Here is a 19,435-nt window from a genome sequence, read left to right as displayed (position 1 = left end):
TATGACTCTCAAAAGGCGCAACACAGCAGTCATCTAAGCTCATCTGCCCTTTTTGTTTTAGTGACTGGTGGGAACCCGGCCGCCTGGCACCTATTAGTCAAAACTTCTAAGGATTTTGTGAAAGATTTTTCAAGGATTTTAATGGGGTTGCCCAGGGGTAAGAAAACAGAAAAACTGTTGTCCATGAGCCGTATTATATATTGCAGTTAATCTCCATTTAAGTGAATGTGACTCGGCTGCAATACCAGACACAGCCTATGGACGCAAGTGGCGCTGTTTCTGGAAAAAAGATAGTAAACCCATTTGTCTAATCCTGGAAACCCTTTTGACTATCCTATTAAAACTTACCGTTGGACAACAGGTTTCTTGTCCACAGACTTCAGCATCGACCTCCAGTCCTCGGGGGCTTCAGATTTTGCCGCTTTATTGCCAGTATTTTGTGCTGCAATGTGCACAAATGTTCATTAAGAGAAAGTAAAAACCGAACTGTATTGGCATGGACATCAAAGAAACCAGAGACAGAAGGGAGGAGATAAAACATTGGCCTGGAATGTGCACTTGGAGCCAAATCGTACACTTGTTCTCAGCAAAGCTCAACCACAAGTCAACCCAACGTAAGACCCGTGTTGGATGAACACTTACTTTTCGAAGAGTCGTCGTCCACCTTCTGGGCTCTGCCAGGACCAGGACCACTAGGCTGTGCAGTCTGTGTACGAGGTGCTGGTACAGGACTCTTATCTGACCTTGGCGTTCCAATTCCTTTGTTGATACTGACTGATGGGGTTGACTGACGTTTTGGGGGCTCAGGACTTGACACAGATGTTGGCACTTTATTTTTTCTTTCCTTCGGAACAGGTTTCTCAGGCTCCATTTTGGAAGTAATAACTGTTGTTCCGTTTGGCTGAGGATCCAGTAACCTAAGAAATCATTTTGTTAAAAATGGAACTACTAATGATCAAAGAGGCATCTACAGAGTGTGTGTCCATTTTGGGCACCTGAGACAGTAGGGCCTCTGTCTCATCTTGACAATCATAGAGCATATTCTATCAGACCTTTAGGACCCCCAAGCCCAAATTTGTCATGTCCATAACACTGACCGCGGTTCTGGTCAGTTACTAATAGCTCTAAAATCGGCCTTTACAATGGTCTAAAATTCTTAAAGTTGCCCTTACACAGGCGAATTAGACGGGTGTCTATTTGAAAAAAAAAGAACAATTTTCATACACTGACATAATGGAATAGGGGGTCATCATTTCAGGGTCCTCATCTCTTGGCAAAAGTGGAAAGCAGTTGCAAATAGCCTATCTCACTGTGGAGGACTTGTCCTATCCTGTATTACGCAGACAGCCCATTGACTTGAATGGGCATCATGTAATACTCAATTTTTCCTGTGGTGGTGCTGCAGGGAAACTGCACACCGACTGCAAGTTTCCTCAAAGATTACAGCTGATTGCTGGAGGTGCCTGCAGGGAGACACTTTGTGATCAGCTTATTTTGAAAGGACCTTTTCACAAGTTGTGGTAAACCCCTTCAAAAAGTCGGCTGAACCAGCCGGCTAACAATCTAATGTGTATCGGAACACATTAGACAACCAGAGGTTTTCATCCGTGTGAAGGAAGAAGCAGCAGCAGTGGCGGTGCAGGCACCAGGAGCGGGGCAAGTATATTACCGGTGAGGGGTCCAGCACATGTGTTTGTTTTTTTTGAGAAATTGGATAACCCCTTTAATGACGGAGTATTGTACAGTAGGAGTGGTCTTATAGCCAGACCCTTGCCCTATTGTTCTTGGGATATCAGTATTGTTTTTGTTAGCAAAGCCAGTAGCAGTTCTCTTGGTTAGAGTTGGGACAGACGGACTTGCTGGTCGGGGTAATAACTGGTAGACTAGTTGTGACCGGGCTGCTCCGACTTCTCCTGAAGAAGATACTACAGGTGTATATGGTCGAGGGGATGAAACACTAGTAGGTGTGTGTCTGGTGGTGGTTTATTCCCCTCTCTCTATTGAAAGGAACATGCATGTTTCACCTACCTGGACATGGATGTTTGGGTCAGTCGATAGTAATATCAGCCAAACAAGCATTTGCATGCAACATGTTCTTACCAAAATATAAAAATATACACAGCCAAATAGGATTTACTGGGTAAAATGAAATTAAAAGTTTGACTCCAAAAATACAGCCACAAATAAACAGGCTCATACCTTTTAGGAGTGGATACACTGCTGGAAAGGTCAGGCAGGTTCTGGAAGGCTTGGGAGACTCTGTACTAGGAATATTTTTTAAAAGAAAGTTCCTAGCTTTATCCTTTTCAGTGTTGGCCTCAGACACTTCGTGGCGTTACATTAATAACCACCTGTTCTTCCAAGTCCATTGGACACAGATATTTTGGGAGATTCTTGAACATTTGATGACGGATTTGTTGTTGGCTCCGGAACAATGGGACTTGACTGAAAAAACTTGTCACGGGCTTCTTTTTTTTTTGCAGCTGATGAAACCCAAGGCTTCGAGGAGGTATCCGCTTCCTTTGTGTCATCTTTAGTAGATGGTGAAGACCACTTTCCAGTAGACAGAGAAGACACTGTTATGGTATTTCCCGAGGCACCAGTCAATTTGGTTTGTTGAGCAGTGCGCCCCAAATCTTTTTGGGCGTCTCTCTGAGAGTTGTTCTGGGATGAAGAAATATGACTAATATCTTTGATTCCTTTGCCTGCCTGTAAATAACCAGTTGTTGGACTGTTGGACATATTTGTAGCCATTTTGTCCTTATTTGGCCCCAATGGACTAGAGGCATTGTTTCTTAATTCGGGGCTACCATAAAATCCCAGTGCCATCCTGTTTGTGGAGTCATATTTGGTTGTGCTTGCAGAAGTAGGAACATCCTTATTGGCTGGAGATTGTACAGTAGGAGTGGTCTTATATCCAGACTCTTGCCCTATTGTTCTCGGGACATCAGTAGTGTTTTTGTTGGCAAAGCCAGTAGCAGTTCTGCTGGTTGAAGTTGGGACAGATGGACTTGTGGTACTTTGCCAACTTCTGCTGTTCGGAGAGCTAAATGGTTGACTAGTTGGAACTGGGCTGCTCCGATTACCCCCTGAAGAAGATACCACAGGTGCATATGGTCCAGTGGAAGAGACACTAGTAGATGTAGGGGAGGGAGTGTTACAATGGTGATTTGTGCAGACAAATGTACCCGGATGGTCTCCTATTTTGTAACTGCCTGGTTGCAATGTTCTCGAACACTGTTTACACCTGAAAAGAAGGCATAAAATAATTTTGAATGGCCAAGTATATACTGGCGTTCCTTCACATAGCCTCAACCACCATGTCCACAAGACCTACCTGAAGCAATTTCTGTGATAGAGCTTTCCATCAGCCATGTGCCTCTGGACCAAGTGGACATGTTTACCACAGATATGGCAGTTGCTGCTTACTGCGCTGTTAGGATTAATTTCTCTAATACCCTAAGGAAAAAAAATTGAAACGTTGACTGTTAGTCTGTCAATAAGAATGTTCAAGAGGACAAAGTGAACGCAGGGGAATGTTAGAATGAAGAAGTCAACTCATGACATGATCCATTAGGACCCATGGTCACCTGTCTGAATAATTCTAACCGGTTCTTCTGTGATTTTAGAACCACAGAATCAGTGCTGGTATTGTTGGATGATGGGATATGCAGTTCAGAAGGTTCTGGGTTGACAACATCAAACGCAACACTAACTGAAGTACATATGGTCTTACCGCTCGAACTGGAGCATTCTCTACAACCGCCGGGCTGCTCTTCTTTGCTGGTTGAGGAGTGGTTGTGGGCTGAGGAACATGATTGGTTAGTTTTTTTCCAGCGGGTTCTTCAGGAAGTGTCTGGAGGAGGTCGTTTTACAGCTCCCATGCCTCCAACTGGAAGAGAAGGTCATGTGTGTTAATGATAGGTAATCTTATTGCATTAGGAAAGTATAAGGCTACATGCACACGACCGTATGTGTTTTGCGGTCCGCCCAAAAACCTGACTGACGTTCCGTATGGCATCCGATTTTTTTTGCGGATCCATTGTAATAATGCCCTATCCTTGTCTGCAAACTAGGAAAAAATAGGACATGCACTATTTTTTTGGCGGAGCAACGGAACGGACATACTGATGCGGACAGCACACGGTGTGCTGTCCGCTGTTTTTTGTGGACCCATTGAAATTAATGGGTCCGCATCCTATCTGCAAAGAAAAACGGATCGGACATGGAAACAAAATACTGTCGTGTGCATAAGGCCTAAGGAGGTGAAGGGTTTGAATGAGAACATTGTCCTTCTTGGTTGGACCAGCACATGGTGGTAAGTCTTGGGAACACATTTTTACTTATGTTAGAGGGCCAATCTATCAGCATAGAGGAAATATTCTGAAATCTTTAGCAACCTGCAACACCGTCTACCATTGCATATATGGTATCCTCATTAGGTTTGCTTTCCCACAATGCCATTGGATTTCATGGGTTAGGTTGCTTTCTCTGAAATCAACTTTCCCTTTTTTTTTTATCTGATTCAGTATCAAAAAAAATAAAAAATATTATAATCTTATTGTTGATCGGCAGCTGCCCTTCACTCATCTACGATGGTCTAAGGCAGGGATGGCCAACCTGAGGCTCTCCAATTGTTGTAAAAATACAACTCCCACCATGCCCTGCTGTAGGCAGTGTGGGCATGATGGGAGTTGTAGTTTTGCAACGCTGGAGAGCCTCAGGTTGGCCATCCCTGGTCTAAGGGGACGTAAAAATCTCTTTGCCAGTTCGGCAGCAGGATTTCAACGGAAAGTCGCTTCAGAATCCGCATTTGTAACAGTTTGTCGTCTTTTTAGCAGACCAGGTTCCTTTAACGCTGAATACCGATGAATTTTATTATTCTTGCTCCTCAGGCCAGAAATCAGATGGAAGGTATTTATGTACGCAGTGCTAACCAGTGATCCATTAACTAGGATAATCAAATCTCACCGCACAAGGAGTGTTTCCTACAGGCCCATTAGAACACAAATCGCGTCTGTAGCGAAACAATACAAATGCTGTTTTCTTCATTACTCGGCGGACAAGTAACAAAAAGGGACCAATTAAAAAGAGTAACTCTTTTTTTTCCACTACATCGTTCTAGCCAAAAAGCCAAACAAGAACATGTTGAAGCCTCCTCCATGGCAGAACTACAGCCAACTTCTATTTAAACAGCTTGTGTACTTATCGAGGAAATATTTGATTTCCGAGAAGTACACACCTTAATCCAGAGCACAAATTAGAAAGAAATCAGGTGCAAACACAGAAGGAAAAAGGCAGAAAAAATAATTAAAAAAAATACAAGAGTGGAAAGTCCTGCAATTATTTCTTAGGAACCTTTTGTTGTGCTGAGGCTTAAAGAGGTTGCACAAGAATTGGAGCGGGGGGTTGGGGAAGGGGGTGGCAGTCCACCCCCCAACTTGGTTAGACCTGTAAATGGAAGATTATTTACCTGCTTCCTGGCTCTCCGCTCTTCTCCAGGCCTGCCATGCTCAGCTGGACTTCTCGATGAAGACATCTGGTTTGTCATCGCCTGCAGTCAATCACTGGCTGTAGCGGTGACTGGATCCCTTGGCATCATGTGATCACTTATCAAGAGGAGCCACAGACCATCCCGGCCAGGATTTGGCTGCAGGCAATGTCAAACCGGATGTTTACAGCGAGGGGGCCTAGTGAAGCATCACAGGCCGGGAGAAAAGGATTGGGCAGCAAGCACCGGGAAGCAGGTAAGTCATCTTCCCCATTACCGATCCAGTCAAGTGGAGGATGGTTTGCCAAACATACCCCATTTCTTGCACAGCTGTTCTCCAGGTTTACATCAGTATGGTTTATTGAGGAGAGGTCTGGATGTTCTCATACAATGTACTAGATTAGGTGCCTCCAATTTGGCCCCCATCGGTATTGTTAATAAACTTGACAGATGACTGGAGAATAGTGGGGCAACAATTACAGACGTTCAACCTCCAGTTAGATAAAGTTGAAAATCAGTGGCCAGTGGTGGAGCTAGAGGAATATTGATGACCATCGTTAGGTAAATTAGCTCTCTTTCTACACAGAAAAGAAAGCTGAACCGTCTTTTCTTTTTGGAAAGAGCCAATTTTCAAAACTTTTTGCCAGAGGACAGCCTGAAATCCTACAGTCAACAGTACAGCACTAAAGCTGGCCATACACATTAGACTAACATCTGCCGAACCCCTTGATTTCAGCGGGGACGGCTTCCTGATATTGAGGGAGCAAAGGCATCAGACACTTGGCTTTTATCATGTCCAATCCTTTGGTTCTCTTGAGTCAAGCCACCACGAGGGGTGTCTGGTGCTGGCTTATCCCCCCTCTCCCCATTCAAAAAACAAGCACGTTCAGCATCGGCAAGGGGGATAGTCGAGAGACTTGCAGGATAACTGCAACGGAATGAGCATTCACCTATCTGAAGGGTACGGCCAGCTTTAAGGGAATGGGTCATCAAAAAAATGACCCAGGTTTTCATGCTACACATTTTATTTATTTATTTATTTCCACATCCCGATTAATATTTTTAATAAATCCTAAAATACTGCAGTTTTCACTTTGGCCACTAGGCCTAAAATAGGTCAAGACTTCCTGTTTTTAAGCAGCAGCTACATGGGCCATAGACACAATGGACAGGATGGGACCTCATTGACTTCCATGGGAGAGTTTTCTCGACATGCTCTTTGTCCTGTGCAGAGGTCAGGAGGGAGCAGATAAGCTGTAATATCACCTCTTGTGAATTGGAGATCCTGTGTTAATTATACAGATATCCGTCATGGTAATTCTGCTGTGATGGCTACTGAAAAGTTACCTATACAAAACAGGAAGTCTCAACATATTAGGCCACTAGTTGCCAGTGCAAAAACTGCATAGTGACATGTAAAAATGAAGAATTATTTTTTCTAAAAAACAAAAAAGGTTACCATGAAGACGTGCTGTAAACAATGTCATTTTGTGCATTTTCTGATGACACATTGCCTTCTAATTGAAAAGATCTCTAGTTAGTTACATAAACATTCCCAGAGCCAGGGATTTCCCATAACTGGGAGTGAAACTAATGTGCTCTTCGGGACTTTTTGCAAGGATTATTAAAATCGCACTGGGAGAACTGAGACTCCAGTTTCATTTTACAGCTTTGCTGTGTTACTTCATGTTCTGACTGTTTGAGTTAAAGACCTATAACCTACATTTTAACTGCAGCAATTTATGGGAAAACCAAGCATGGGTTATATGTAATACAACTTTAAAAACCAAACTGGACTGCGTTATTAAGCATATTGTCAAGTACCCCAGGGAATTCTGAGTTAATAGAGTGATCCCTCACTTGGGACCCTGATCCATTCTGCAAAGCGGGTATCACCTACAGAGTGTTTCTCTTGCTCTGGAGGACCTGGAACGTTAGTGCATTACACACTTCAATGGGCACTGTGTAATACCACAATTCACCTGCGGTGGTGCTGTAGAGATTAACACTGATCGCTGGGCTGGGTTTTCAATAGGTGGACACTATGAAATCTGCTTATTCTTGGGAGAGCTTTCTAACAAATAGGCATTGTCCAGAGTATAAGGAACATTTTCCATATTATACCTTCTGAAATAAAAACTAAATCCATTGGGCGGTATATTAGTGAGAATTGCTTCCAGAAAAATTAGGTGACAACTGTTCTGGTCACAAATGCTCTCTCCCCAAGAACCAAAAAGTTGAGTGGCAACTAATGTCGGCCATATTGGTTGTCACCCAACTATGAAACCTGTGGGCTTACGTCTCCTTCTCTAAAATTAGTTTCTGTTTTTATCTTTCTTTTTTTTGTTTAGGGGAAAAGCTGTTGGAATGTTCTTTTCTCAATGTTTTTTATTTTTCAACCTACTCTCACTTCTGAATTATTTGACACGCTAGGTCTAAAAGGAAAAAGCCGGAGCAGGGGTCATTTTGTCAGTGCACATTCCTCAACCCTTGCCAGTTGAATGAAGTTTCACCCTCATATGAGGCGCACAATTGAAAACATTTTGAACAATCCTCCCGGGAGACTGATCCTTTTCATTCCCTTTCCACAGAAGAGGGCTTTCCCACAGAGGAGGGTGAGGGGCACGACCTCCTCTCTGCAAACAGCCTCAGATAAAACCAGCTCTACTCTACATGCCTCATTACAAGAACACAATGTCAAGGATTTACCTTTATAAACAACCGAATAAAAGTAAAAAACTACAGCGGATCATAATATATATAATCATATAATTAAAGAATAAGTTTCAGGACGAAAGGGGGCTGTCCCGTATCGCTAAAATATGCCACAAATGTCAGATAGGTGGGGGTCCCACCTATCCCTGGAACGGGGCCACCAAGGTGAAGGGACAGCAGCTGCGTATGCGCGGACACCCTCCTATTCACTGCTACGGGAGTTCTGAAAATAGCTGAGCTTGGCTATTTCCACCATTCCCATAGCAGTGAATGGAGAGATGTCCGCACTTGCTCTCCATTAAGCGCTATGGGACTTCCGAAAATAGTCGAGCATGCACTTGGCTATTTCTGCGACTCCCGCAGCCACCAATGGAGGGTGTCCACGCATGCGCAGCTGCTCTTCCTTCACTTCTCGGTTGCGGAGATGCATGCAGGGTCCCCGATTTGTGGCATATCACAGAGGTGAAAGGTGTGCGCTCCTCCCGATTGGGGCCACTTTCTGAAGATCGAAACAGGTCCCAGAGGTGGGTCGACACATGACATGCCGCAAAACCAAAATGGAGGAAATGTAATAATCTCTCCCTCAGTGACATGATCACCACATTCATCACAGAGTGCCCCCGCCTGAATGGGGCCGAGCTGCAGGTACCTGAATGCAGCCTCTTGTACACGGACATCGCTAGAGCAGGGAAGAGTCCGTGGCGGTCATTATGCTAATCAAGGTCAGGGCCCACCAATTACACACTGATAGCCTATCCGGTCCTAAAAAATAATCAATTAAAGAAGTATCCCTAGCCACAGGATAAGCGTCTATCAGGCAAAGTCTGAATGGTGGGGCCCCTGCCAATCACAAGAAGAGGGGCCCATAGTCACTGTGTGAATGGAGATCCAGACACACACGTGTCCGCCACCCCACTCAACTCTAAGGGACTGCCAGGAATAGCCGAGCCCAAGCGCTTGGCTATCTCCGACAGCCCCACAGAGCTGAATAGAGCGGCAGCGTGCATGTGACCACCACTCCACTGAACAGGCCGAATGTTGGGGTCCTCGACTGTGGCTAGGGGATAAGTTGTTTTCACAGGGTAACCCCTTTAAAAGGGGTTGTCTCATAAAGCCCCTATTCGTGCATATGGGCACTGACTTAAAACACAACGAAAAGCCACCCTTAAAGGGACATAACTTGAAGCTCTCATGTCCCACCGCCACTGGTGTCTTTAGGCGCCTGAATCCAATGGGGTCTGCTACCTCTGCATCCCTTAAAGCAACGTCACTCAAAAACATCTCAAAAAAGAAACTGGTTACTCACTGGGCGAGCGTCCATGGAAGTAATTGTAGTATTGGGAGACATAAGTCAGAATGCTGAGTCGGTCCGGGACCCTCAGTATGACCATATCTTCCGCATCCAGGAGAGCTGGAATCCCGAGCTGTTCCTCAGCAACACGGAAAGCCTGCAGTATGAAAGGATAACAAGGGACTGATGGGATACATGAATGCAACGAGGGCAGCGATTACCAGGCCTGTTCTTAGTTACTCCGGCAGCTGGAGAGCAGACCTCCGACAGCCCGCTGTGCAAAGACATTATCCAGTGAAGCTACCATCAGCAGTGCACTACCTGCAAAGCTATTAAAGGGCCCCACACAGATTAGTCATAAGCATATGTGCAAATATATGTACATAGTATTTAAAGGGTAACTGTCATGTTTTCATTAAAAAAAAAATCTATTTTAGCATATGTTACTGCTGCAGCAGCATTACGCATAAAGCAATCTTTAGTTTCTTCACATGCCACTGTTTTCCTTGAGTTTTTCCCTTAGTTACGGCCGTTTAAACATTTACAATATGAGGACCTTCTCAAGATGGCTCTTCTGCCAGTTCTCTGAGGCCAAAACTGCCTTCCCTCACTTCCCATACACACTTGCTGTAGCCAGCAGCTCCCTGCCAGCCAATCAGATTGGATTACAGAGAGACACGCCCCCGCACTCTGAAGCCTAATGCAGGCATGCAGTGTGAAGGACCGCCCCTCCGTCTTCCTAGCCAGAGTCGAGACAAGCCATAGCAACTGTCTTAAGAGATCAGTGGAAAGGGACAGAGGACACTAATGAAAGCTGTTATTATAAGGTAATTACACATCTTTTGACAATCATTGACAGACTAAGTCTCCATTCAGACGTCCGTATGAATGGTCCGGATCCGTTCCGCTATTATGCAGAACGGTTGCGGACCCATTCATTTTCAATGGGGCTGGAAAAGATGCCGACAGCACACAGTGTGCTGTCCGCATCCACACTTCTGTTCCGCGGCTCCACAAACAAATAGAACATGTCCTATTCTTGTCTGCAATAGCGGACAAGAATAGGCATTTTCTATTATAGTGTCGGCGATGTGCACATGGCCGGTGTCAGTGTTTTGCAGGATCCGCAAAACACGGACGTGTGAATGGACCCCAACTCAGGTATACATGCCTAGCTCTAATAAACTAGTAAATAAAATAAAAATATGACAGTTACACTTTAAACACAACAGGCTGCAAATCTCCAAGGAATGTGAACTCATTCAGTCCTACCGAGGATAATGCCCCCTTATGTACAAATAAAAATAAAAAAGGAATATGAACTTACCAGGTGGTTGTTCTCATAGACATTCTCCTTGCTAAGGGAGTTAAAATTTCTGGGGGAAAAAATAAAATAAAATTGGATTAAAATTTTTTTTACCCACCTGTCACCCCCACTTCCCATGTAGTATCAATTCTGGGGCATCTATTGTGTATCCATGTTGTGCCATTCCTCTATTACTTCTATTAGAAGTGATGAATAGTCTGCAAGAAAGGTCCACCTGGGTATTAACAGTTGGGGGCAGGTCGCTGCACAGTTTAAACACGGGCAGCACTGACTGGTGCAGAAACAGACCCCTAACTGGTAACACCCATCTGGACCTTCATTGCAGACAACTAGCAATTCATTCAGAATTTCTAGCAGGAATAATAAAGGAATGGTACATCAGAGAGTCATAAGAATAGACGCTCCAGGATTGATATTACATGGGGAATGCAGATAGTTACTAAAACAAGCATGTCAGGAGAGGCGACAGGTCCTCTTTAAGAACAGCAGTGGTGATGGTGAGCCATGGAGAAGTCTACAGTCCTTTAGCAGATGGGATATGACTCTGAAGGAACATACAAGATCACTGCAACCCTTTAATATAGACATTTTATCTTGCAGCCACCTCTGAATGCCCACTGGCACACTCTAAAGCAATGGTCTCCAGCTATAGCGAAACTATAGGCTGCGGCCGTCTAAACATGCTGGTGGTTGTAGTCTCCCAGCGGCTGGAGTGCCACAGGTTGGAGACCACTGCACTAAACTCTATAGGGAATGCCATTTGTTCCCCGATATGTGATGTCTGAGGAAATACAGATTCAGCAGGTTGGATGGTACTAAGCAATACCAAGAAATATTAGCAGCAGCTCCCGGTGCTCTAGTTAAAGAACATGGTCAACAAAGCAGAACCTGCAAGGTAAAGGCCTCCATATGCCTGCCTGGGACCCCACACGATTCAACAAAGCCCCTCTTATGAGCGTCTCTAGCTCTGGAGGACATAGTGTTACCATGTATTACATGGTCCGTCATAGACTTTAAAAAGGCCATGGTCTAATTGAACTTTTTACCCTTCAGCAAACTGCAGATGAAATGGTGGCGAGCCGAGCTGCCTGAGCCTCATGATCAGCTCACCATTGGGGTTACCGAAGGAGAATGTGGACCTGGACTACATACCCACCAGGCACAATGTCTTGTAGGGCTCGCTCAGCTGAATGCAATGATACCCTTCACTTAGTAATCCATTGCTTCATTATAGAGAAAGTTTACTTTTAATGCAAATGAGCATTTAAGTGCACTGGGGGCGGGCCCAAGCAACTCTGTGCACCCTTGCTGCGCCTGCTCACTCTGCCAGCCCCTACCCCTCTCTCTTGATTTACAGGCCAGGTTCCTGCACAGTCGTCTCACCTGGACTCGTCAGTCAAGGAGACGGAAGGGCTGGCAGAGGAACGAGGAGAAGAAAGGGTGCACAGAGAGGCTTGGCCCCGCCCTCAGTGCACTCAAATGCTCATTTGCATATAGATTAAAAGTACTTTTTTCTCCAGTATGAAGCGAATGGTATCATTAGACTCAGCTGAGATAGTCCTACAAGACACTCTGCTTGGTTCACAGTGATTTTCCGGTGACAAGTTCCTTTTAAATTCCAAGATCCACAATTGCGTCAAGGAAACAAACACATGAAAAAAAGCGAAATCATAATATGAAGCAAAAGTGAAGTCAAACTTCTTGAGAACTTCTGGGTGACATTCTTGTGCAGTCAGATGTGTCCGTTCATGCTGGTTTTTAAAAACATGTAAAATCAAAACCTTCCGGAGCGGAGAACGGGCCAGAAAAGCCTCCCTGGAACACCCCGCCATCCGCATCCCCAAGTCCTGAAAGCTCAGGGAGGGGGGTGGAACATGGTTCTTATTGAAGAGACATGGTGGTCTCCATGAGAAAAAGAAAAGTCTACATGAGTGGGGTAAACGGGGGATTTGGAGCTAAGAGAGCGGAATCACAATCTTATATATATATATATATATATTATAAAGATAATATCTTTTTATAGATATAATATATAAATATTATATCTATCTTTAGAATTTTCAAAAAAAGCTTTCTACAAGATCTGAAGCATAAAGGTGGTGCAGGCCATAGGCAGAAACAGCAGCCTGTGTAAAAGAGAAGGGGCCCCACAGCACAGGACAAAATGGCCCCCCACATTGTGGTGCCAGGTTTTGCTACTTAGAACTGAAGGGTCTGGGGACCCACCCTTTTCCTTTAAATTCAGCCAAAATTAGGCAGTACAGGTCTACGCAGGTGTCAGCATGCAATAGCAAAGGGAAGGGGACCGCCTATGTTTGGGCCCCTTGCTCTAAGGGCCCATAGCAGCTGTACGGTCTGAAACTCTCATATGTACGCTTTTACCATTGGCCTCACACTATTTAGAATTAGAAAGAGAAGAGGGGAGCAAGGGAAAGAAGGAAAAGAGAAGGGAAAGAAGGGAGGAAGGGAGGAAGGGGAGCAAGGAGGGGAAGCATGGTAAAGAAGGGAAGCAAGAGAAGGACAAAAAGCAAGGGCAAGAAGGGAATTAAGGGCAGCAAGGGACATAAGAAAAAAGAGAAAGGAAGGAAAAAATAAAAATAAAAAATCATTCCTATTAATACCACACACATTGATGTTGGGTCTCAGCTGCAGATCTAATGTGTATATGGGCGTACCAGCTCTCCCGCTATGCCAGATGTCGGGGGGAGAAGGATCAAGCAGAGGCGAACCTGTAGGTGTATGGGTAGTTCGGGAGAGATTGCGGCCAGCTGAAAATCATCTAAAGTCCATGGACAGACTTGTTTGATATTAGGGAGTGTTTGCAGAGATAACTGGACAGATCATACATCCGGGTTGAATTACAGAAGTACACAAGATGACCTTACATTCAATAATGACCTAGAACTGGAGATGACAATACAGAAGGACGTGTGACACGGAAAAAAGTTCAAGCTGTCTGTTGCAATGGAAAAAGTTTCAAACATATAGGAGCGGACCCCAACATGCACAGCACGGAGCATGTCCTGAGAAGCCGAACATACATCCTACCACATATGACCCATCACGTAGGACCAGCCCTACATTTTTGGCCTCCTTCCAATATATGTTACCATTCCCAGGATCATTTTATGATCGCATTTATTTGAAGTTCAGTTTTATAAAAGCCGATGATCAGCCACATAAAACACACACACAACAATGGCGATGGCAAGATAAATGACTCCCGTCAGGAGTCGTGGTCAGGTCGTCTCAGATGTCAGCCGGGACCGTACAGCCGGGCAACCTGCCGCGAATGCAGGTCACATCCTGAATTCATTTGCATGGTCCGAACCTTTAATATCTGTCCAGGTGCTTCCTGTAACACGGCATGCAACGGCACTGCCACATGGAGGAGCGACAGCACCCAGCCGGGAGCCGAGAGGACCTCAGCACACAGATAACCATCTCATGGCTAATGAAACAGGACACGCAAACAATGGCCAGCAGACATAACAATAGGCAGAGAATAACAGGGGACATGAAAGAGGACTGTACATGGATTAGAAAAAAAAATATACTGCTTCATTTTCCTGAAACAGCGCCCTTCTTGTTCACAGGTCGTGCCTGGTATTGCAGCTGAGACCCCTGCGTGAATTTAAAATAGGGGGGGATTTATCAACATGTCCTGCGCTCCAAAATCTGGCCTCAAAAAAGTAGCAAAATAGGGCTTCTGTGACTTTTTCAGCTATTTGTGCAAAGATGTTTATTAGTAGAACAAGTCATACAACAAACAACATATCACAAAATAAAATAAATAGCAGCAATACATGAAGGTACTATGACACGCCCCCTAGAGGAAGCAAGGCGAAACGCGCGTCGGTGTTGGTGTTCACTCCTGGCCTCTGGTCTGTATTGTTCTCTTATGCTACTTTTTGCACTTTTTATTCATTGATGTTTGTTTTGTCCTTACCAGGATATACGGGATAGTATTCCAACTTATCAGGTTAGTTCCTGCTGGGATTTCTCTCTGTAAGGTTACAGTAGCTACTGGTATGGCTACTTATGGGACTAGATGGGTACATAGGTGCACTTTATAAGATTTTAAGTGATGTGTATAATAATTACTGGCACAGCATACCCTATGTAGATGTGACAATGCGGCCTTGAATGACTCGGTTGAACTAATACGGTCATACTTCATGTATTGCTGCTATTTATTTTATTTATGATATGTTGTTTGTTGTACGATTTGTTCTACTAATAAATTATGTAATATTATATGTGCGCTTTTGAAATGCTGTTTTGGTATACATTTCCGCACATATTGCAGTCCCCTTGGATTGCTAGATTTGGTTGTGCAAAGATGTGCAACTTTTTGTGATCTTGCGCGACTGTTATGAAAAGTGGGTGTGGTTAGCTATGCTAATGAGGCATAGGCCAGATTTAAGAAATTAAAGGGGTTTTCCCAAGACCTAGGTGGCCGTGCTTGGTATCGCAGCTCGGCTCCATTCACTACAATAGGGCTGAGCTGCGCCTAGACCATGTGACCGATGAACGTGATGTCACATGGCCTCCCTAGGATAAGCTGCGAGAAGGTCGAGTGCTACTGCGAGACTGCCTCTGTCTTCTCAAACGGCGGGGGTCCCGGGTGTCAGACCCTCCACCGATCAGATACTGCATGCAGTACTTTTAGCCCGGCTACCTCTCGCCATGCCGCCGCCGGAACTCCGCCTCCATTATAGTCATCGGGGACGGAGCGGCAGTCCGGGGGCACACGTGAACTAGCAGCAAGATGGATCTGACAGGCTGTTCACACGCCGGAACAGCCTGCCAGAGTCCCCTGCTGCTAGTGTGAAACTAGCCTTGTTGCCCCTAGCAACCAATCAGAATCCACCTTTCATTTTTCACAGCTCCCTTGGAACATGAAAGGTGGAATCTGATTGGTTGCTATGGGCAACTAAGCCTGTTCTACTTTACACAAGTTTTGATAAATCTCCCCCCAAAAAACTTCAAAAATTCCCCTCAAAGTAAATCAGACAGTTGCACGCTGCTTCATCATACAACACATATTTACGGACATTATGTCCAATCACAAATCTTCCAGAAAGGGAGAGATGAGAAGAATAAAACATCTATTTCGACGTGTTCACATTAACAGGAAAGCAGCAGTTTCTCGTGAAGAATTTGCAGACTCATTGCTGCCACATCATTGCTGGCAGACGCTCTACGAATGCGGTCCATGTCAGAAACCACAAATTCCACCTTCTTGGCCCTGTCACATGTTGACAGTCCCGGGGCAATGACCACACACTACCACAAGCTATATATATATATAACAGGAGGGAAGGAGGGACACGACTCAGTCCCCGAACCCGTGTACAACATCTGGTTACCATCATGCGTCCAACTTATAAGATCTCCGTAGATAACACTGACTTTCTCCAGTTTTCAGGACTGGTTGCTAAGGAAACAAGGCCTAATGACTGGCGTTTTAAACAAGGTTGTCAAGGAGCATGTCCATAGCAACCAGTCTGTCATGGAGGCACGGCAATAGTCGAACCAAATTTTTTTCTCTCAATTCTTATTCTCAAGTTAAATCAGATTGATGGAGAACCCCCTTTATGAAGGCCAACTCCGTAGTGGAGGCCTCGGTATGAGACTGTCCTGGCAACCAAAGGATGACCACAGGCCTGGGTGTGGCACACAGTAAAAGTTGTAGCTAAGCCTCGTTTTACCCTGGGCAAAGCTTCAGCCCACTGCCCTATCCCCATATCAAACACTAGCGTTTTCAATTCCGCTATTGAGATCAGTCATAGGATCTCAAAAGCGGGAAGAAAACGCTTCCGTTTTGTCCCCATTCATTGTCAATGGGGACAAAACTGAACTGAACGAAACCGAGTTCACCAGAACGCATTCCGTTCCATTTGGTTGTCCCCCCCATCCCGGACAGAATAACGCTGCAAGCAGCGGTTTTCTGTCCGCGATGTGGTGCGGAGCAAGACAGATCCGTTCCTGACATACAATGTAAGTCAATGGGAGGGATCCGTTTTCTCTGACACAATAGAAAACAGATCCGTCCCCCAATGACTTTCAATGGTGTTCATGACAGATCCGTCATGGTTATATAAGACCTAATACAACCGACGGATGCATACAGTTGTATTATGGTAACGGAAGCGTTTTTTGCAGATCCATGACGGTTCTGCAAAAAACACTAGTGTGAAAGTAGCCTAAATAATACTTGTCAACTCTTCTGGAACGTCTGGGAGGCTACCGAAAAAAGGGGAGTCCTCTCAGAAGAGTTGGAAAGTGTCCCAGGTGCTGAGGCATCCTCCTGGCGCTTGCCGGAGATTAGCCACTGGTTGTGTGTGGCACTGGAGGCTGCGTCATCAGATGAAGGGCAGGTGCCACAGCACAGAAAAGTGCGTGATCCAAAGGAAACTGGGTATGGCATGCCGCTAGTGCAACCTAACCTCCCCGGAAGTTGGAGAGTATGATCTAAATACCCTGACCAAGGAAGAGTAGATTGTTGGTGCCTCCCTGGAATCTAGCACCCAAGGTGCATGCCCCATAGAGCCCCCCCCCCCCCCTTCAGTTGCTCCTTTGCACTGGAGAATCCTAGCTCTGCTGCAAGACAATGCTCCGCAGTTCCCAGTTGATCCTTTGCACTGCCCCATAGATCCCTCTTCAGTTGCTCCGTTGCACTGTATCAAGTCATCTACCATTTCCACCCAGAGCAGTAATGCTCCACAGCTCCCAGTTGCTCCTTTGCACTGGAGAATCCTAGCTCTGCTGCAAGACAATGCTCCACAGCTCCCAGTTGCTCCTTTGCACTGCCCCATAGATCCTTCTTCAGTTGCGCTGTAGAATCCTAGGTCTACAGCAAGACATCTGCCATTCCCGCACAGCAGCAATGCCCCACAGCCCCGAGTTGCTCCTTTGCAGTGTATCATCCTAGCACTGCATCAAGTCATCTACCATTCCCACACAGAGCAGTAATGCTCCACAGCCCCCAGTTGCTCCTTTGCACTGGAGAATCCTAACCTTGCAGCAAGACATCTGCATCATCGAGAGGCACATTTGCCCATAAGGAATCTAGGAAAGCTGGGTGACAACCGACAGATGGGCTCTTAGGGCTCCCAGAGAAGGACAGACCTATTGAGTAGCTTGACAAGGACAATTTCCAGACACCCTGCTTTATACCCCCTTGGATTTAGCCGCATCTCTCCTTTCCACCACTGAGGACATCTCCTACACAGATCCGTTATCTGCGAGTCCAGCTGTGCGATATCAGCCAGACGTAAAAGAACAAGCCAGCTTCAGTGAACAACACAGGAAAAAATACCAAGCGGGAGGAAAGGCCCCGTGACTCGGAGACCCCAGCACCCAAAATAGAAGAAGGCATTAGGATTGTTTTATCCGGCTTCCTCGAGCTTCCTGCACGGCAGACTTTACAAGGATGAGAGCGCACATCCTCTCCTCACCGGCTCCGGGCCTGTATGTTCAATTTTCTGACCCAGCGGTTCTTAACCTTGTTTGGATTGGACCCAAGGATGTGCAACGTCTTCCTATTTCGGTTTAAACACGGCCTTTTTACCGCTATGCTGCTCCTTCCTTGACATCTTTCTGATAGAGTTTACACAGACCTGGTAACAAATGAAGGCGAGGATCGGCAGGAACCTTGGGCTAGTTTTTCCGCCACGTGCATGTGACTCTTAAGGTGTCTGCTCAAATTAATATGGGTGACAATGGCCTGATCCTCTGGTGCTGCAGTGGGCCCCACTGCATCCTCAAATGGCTGCTTACAGGGAACAACAGACATCATTGCACTGCACAACAAATTAAAGGGGGTGTCCAAGATCATACCAAAAATCTAGCCAAGGGGGGCAAATGACAAAAATAAAAAATAAATAAAAAGATCCTTTATTCACCTGGTAAATCCCCTGCTGTTGCAGCGCTGTCGCTCTGGTCACCACCTGCAAGGCTATGCTTATTTAGCGGCAGAGGTCACTACAACACGGCGGCAACTAAACAAAGCTTCATGGACTAGAGCAGGGATGGACAACCTGAGGCTCTCCAGCTGTTGCAAAACTACAACTCCCATCATGCCCGGACAGTCTACAGCTATCAGCCTACAGTAGGGCATGGTGGGAGTTAGGTCGGGTATGTACCAGGTGAGAAACGCGTCTTTATGGCATTTCCTCCAACTAGATTTTGTCCAATGTCAGACAACCCCTTTAGGGTCCATTCACACATCCGCAATTCCATTCCGCGGAACGGAATTGCGGACCCATACATTTCTATGGGGCCGCACGACGCGCGGCCCCGATCGGAATTGCTGACCCGCACTTCCAGATCTGCAATTGCGATCCTGAAAAAAATAGAACATGTCCTATTCTCAATAGCGGACAAGAATAGCCATATTCCCTTAGTGCCGGCAATGTGCGGGCCGCAAAATGCGGAACGCACATTGCCGCTGTCCATGTTTTGCGGATTCGCAAAACACACACGGATGTGTGAATGGACCCTTAACATGAGACAGAAATTCATTTTACTGCTGCCTTAAAGGGGTTTTCCAGGACTTAAATACTGATGTCCTATGCTTGTTTCATCATCAACGTTTGAGCGGCGG

General features: G+C 45.5%; 1 protein-coding gene across 1 annotated transcript in view; it reads right to left on the bottom strand.

Annotated features, from left to right (window-relative positions):
• MICALL2 (MICAL like 2) overlaps positions 1-19,435 on the bottom strand; it is a 45,837-nt gene that overhangs the window by 17,081 nt on the left and 9,321 nt on the right. The window contains 9 exon segments of the mRNA XM_044304556.1: positions 349-442; positions 643-917; positions 1,142-1,193; positions 2,352-3,247; positions 3,338-3,459; positions 3,737-3,850; positions 3,852-3,892; positions 9,513-9,654; positions 10,825-10,873. Of these exon segments, the coding sequence (XP_044160491.1) occupies positions 349-442; positions 643-917; positions 1,142-1,193; positions 2,352-3,247; positions 3,338-3,459; positions 3,737-3,850; positions 3,852-3,892; positions 9,513-9,654; positions 10,825-10,873 (1,785 nt within the window).

Source organism: Bufo gargarizans, chromosome 8 (genome assembly GCF_014858855.1).
Source record: "Bufo gargarizans isolate SCDJY-AF-19 chromosome 8, ASM1485885v1, whole genome shotgun sequence".
Taxonomy (NCBI): domain Eukaryota; kingdom Metazoa; phylum Chordata; class Amphibia; order Anura; family Bufonidae; genus Bufo; species Bufo gargarizans.
This window is presented reverse-complemented; position numbering and strand designations above follow the sequence as displayed.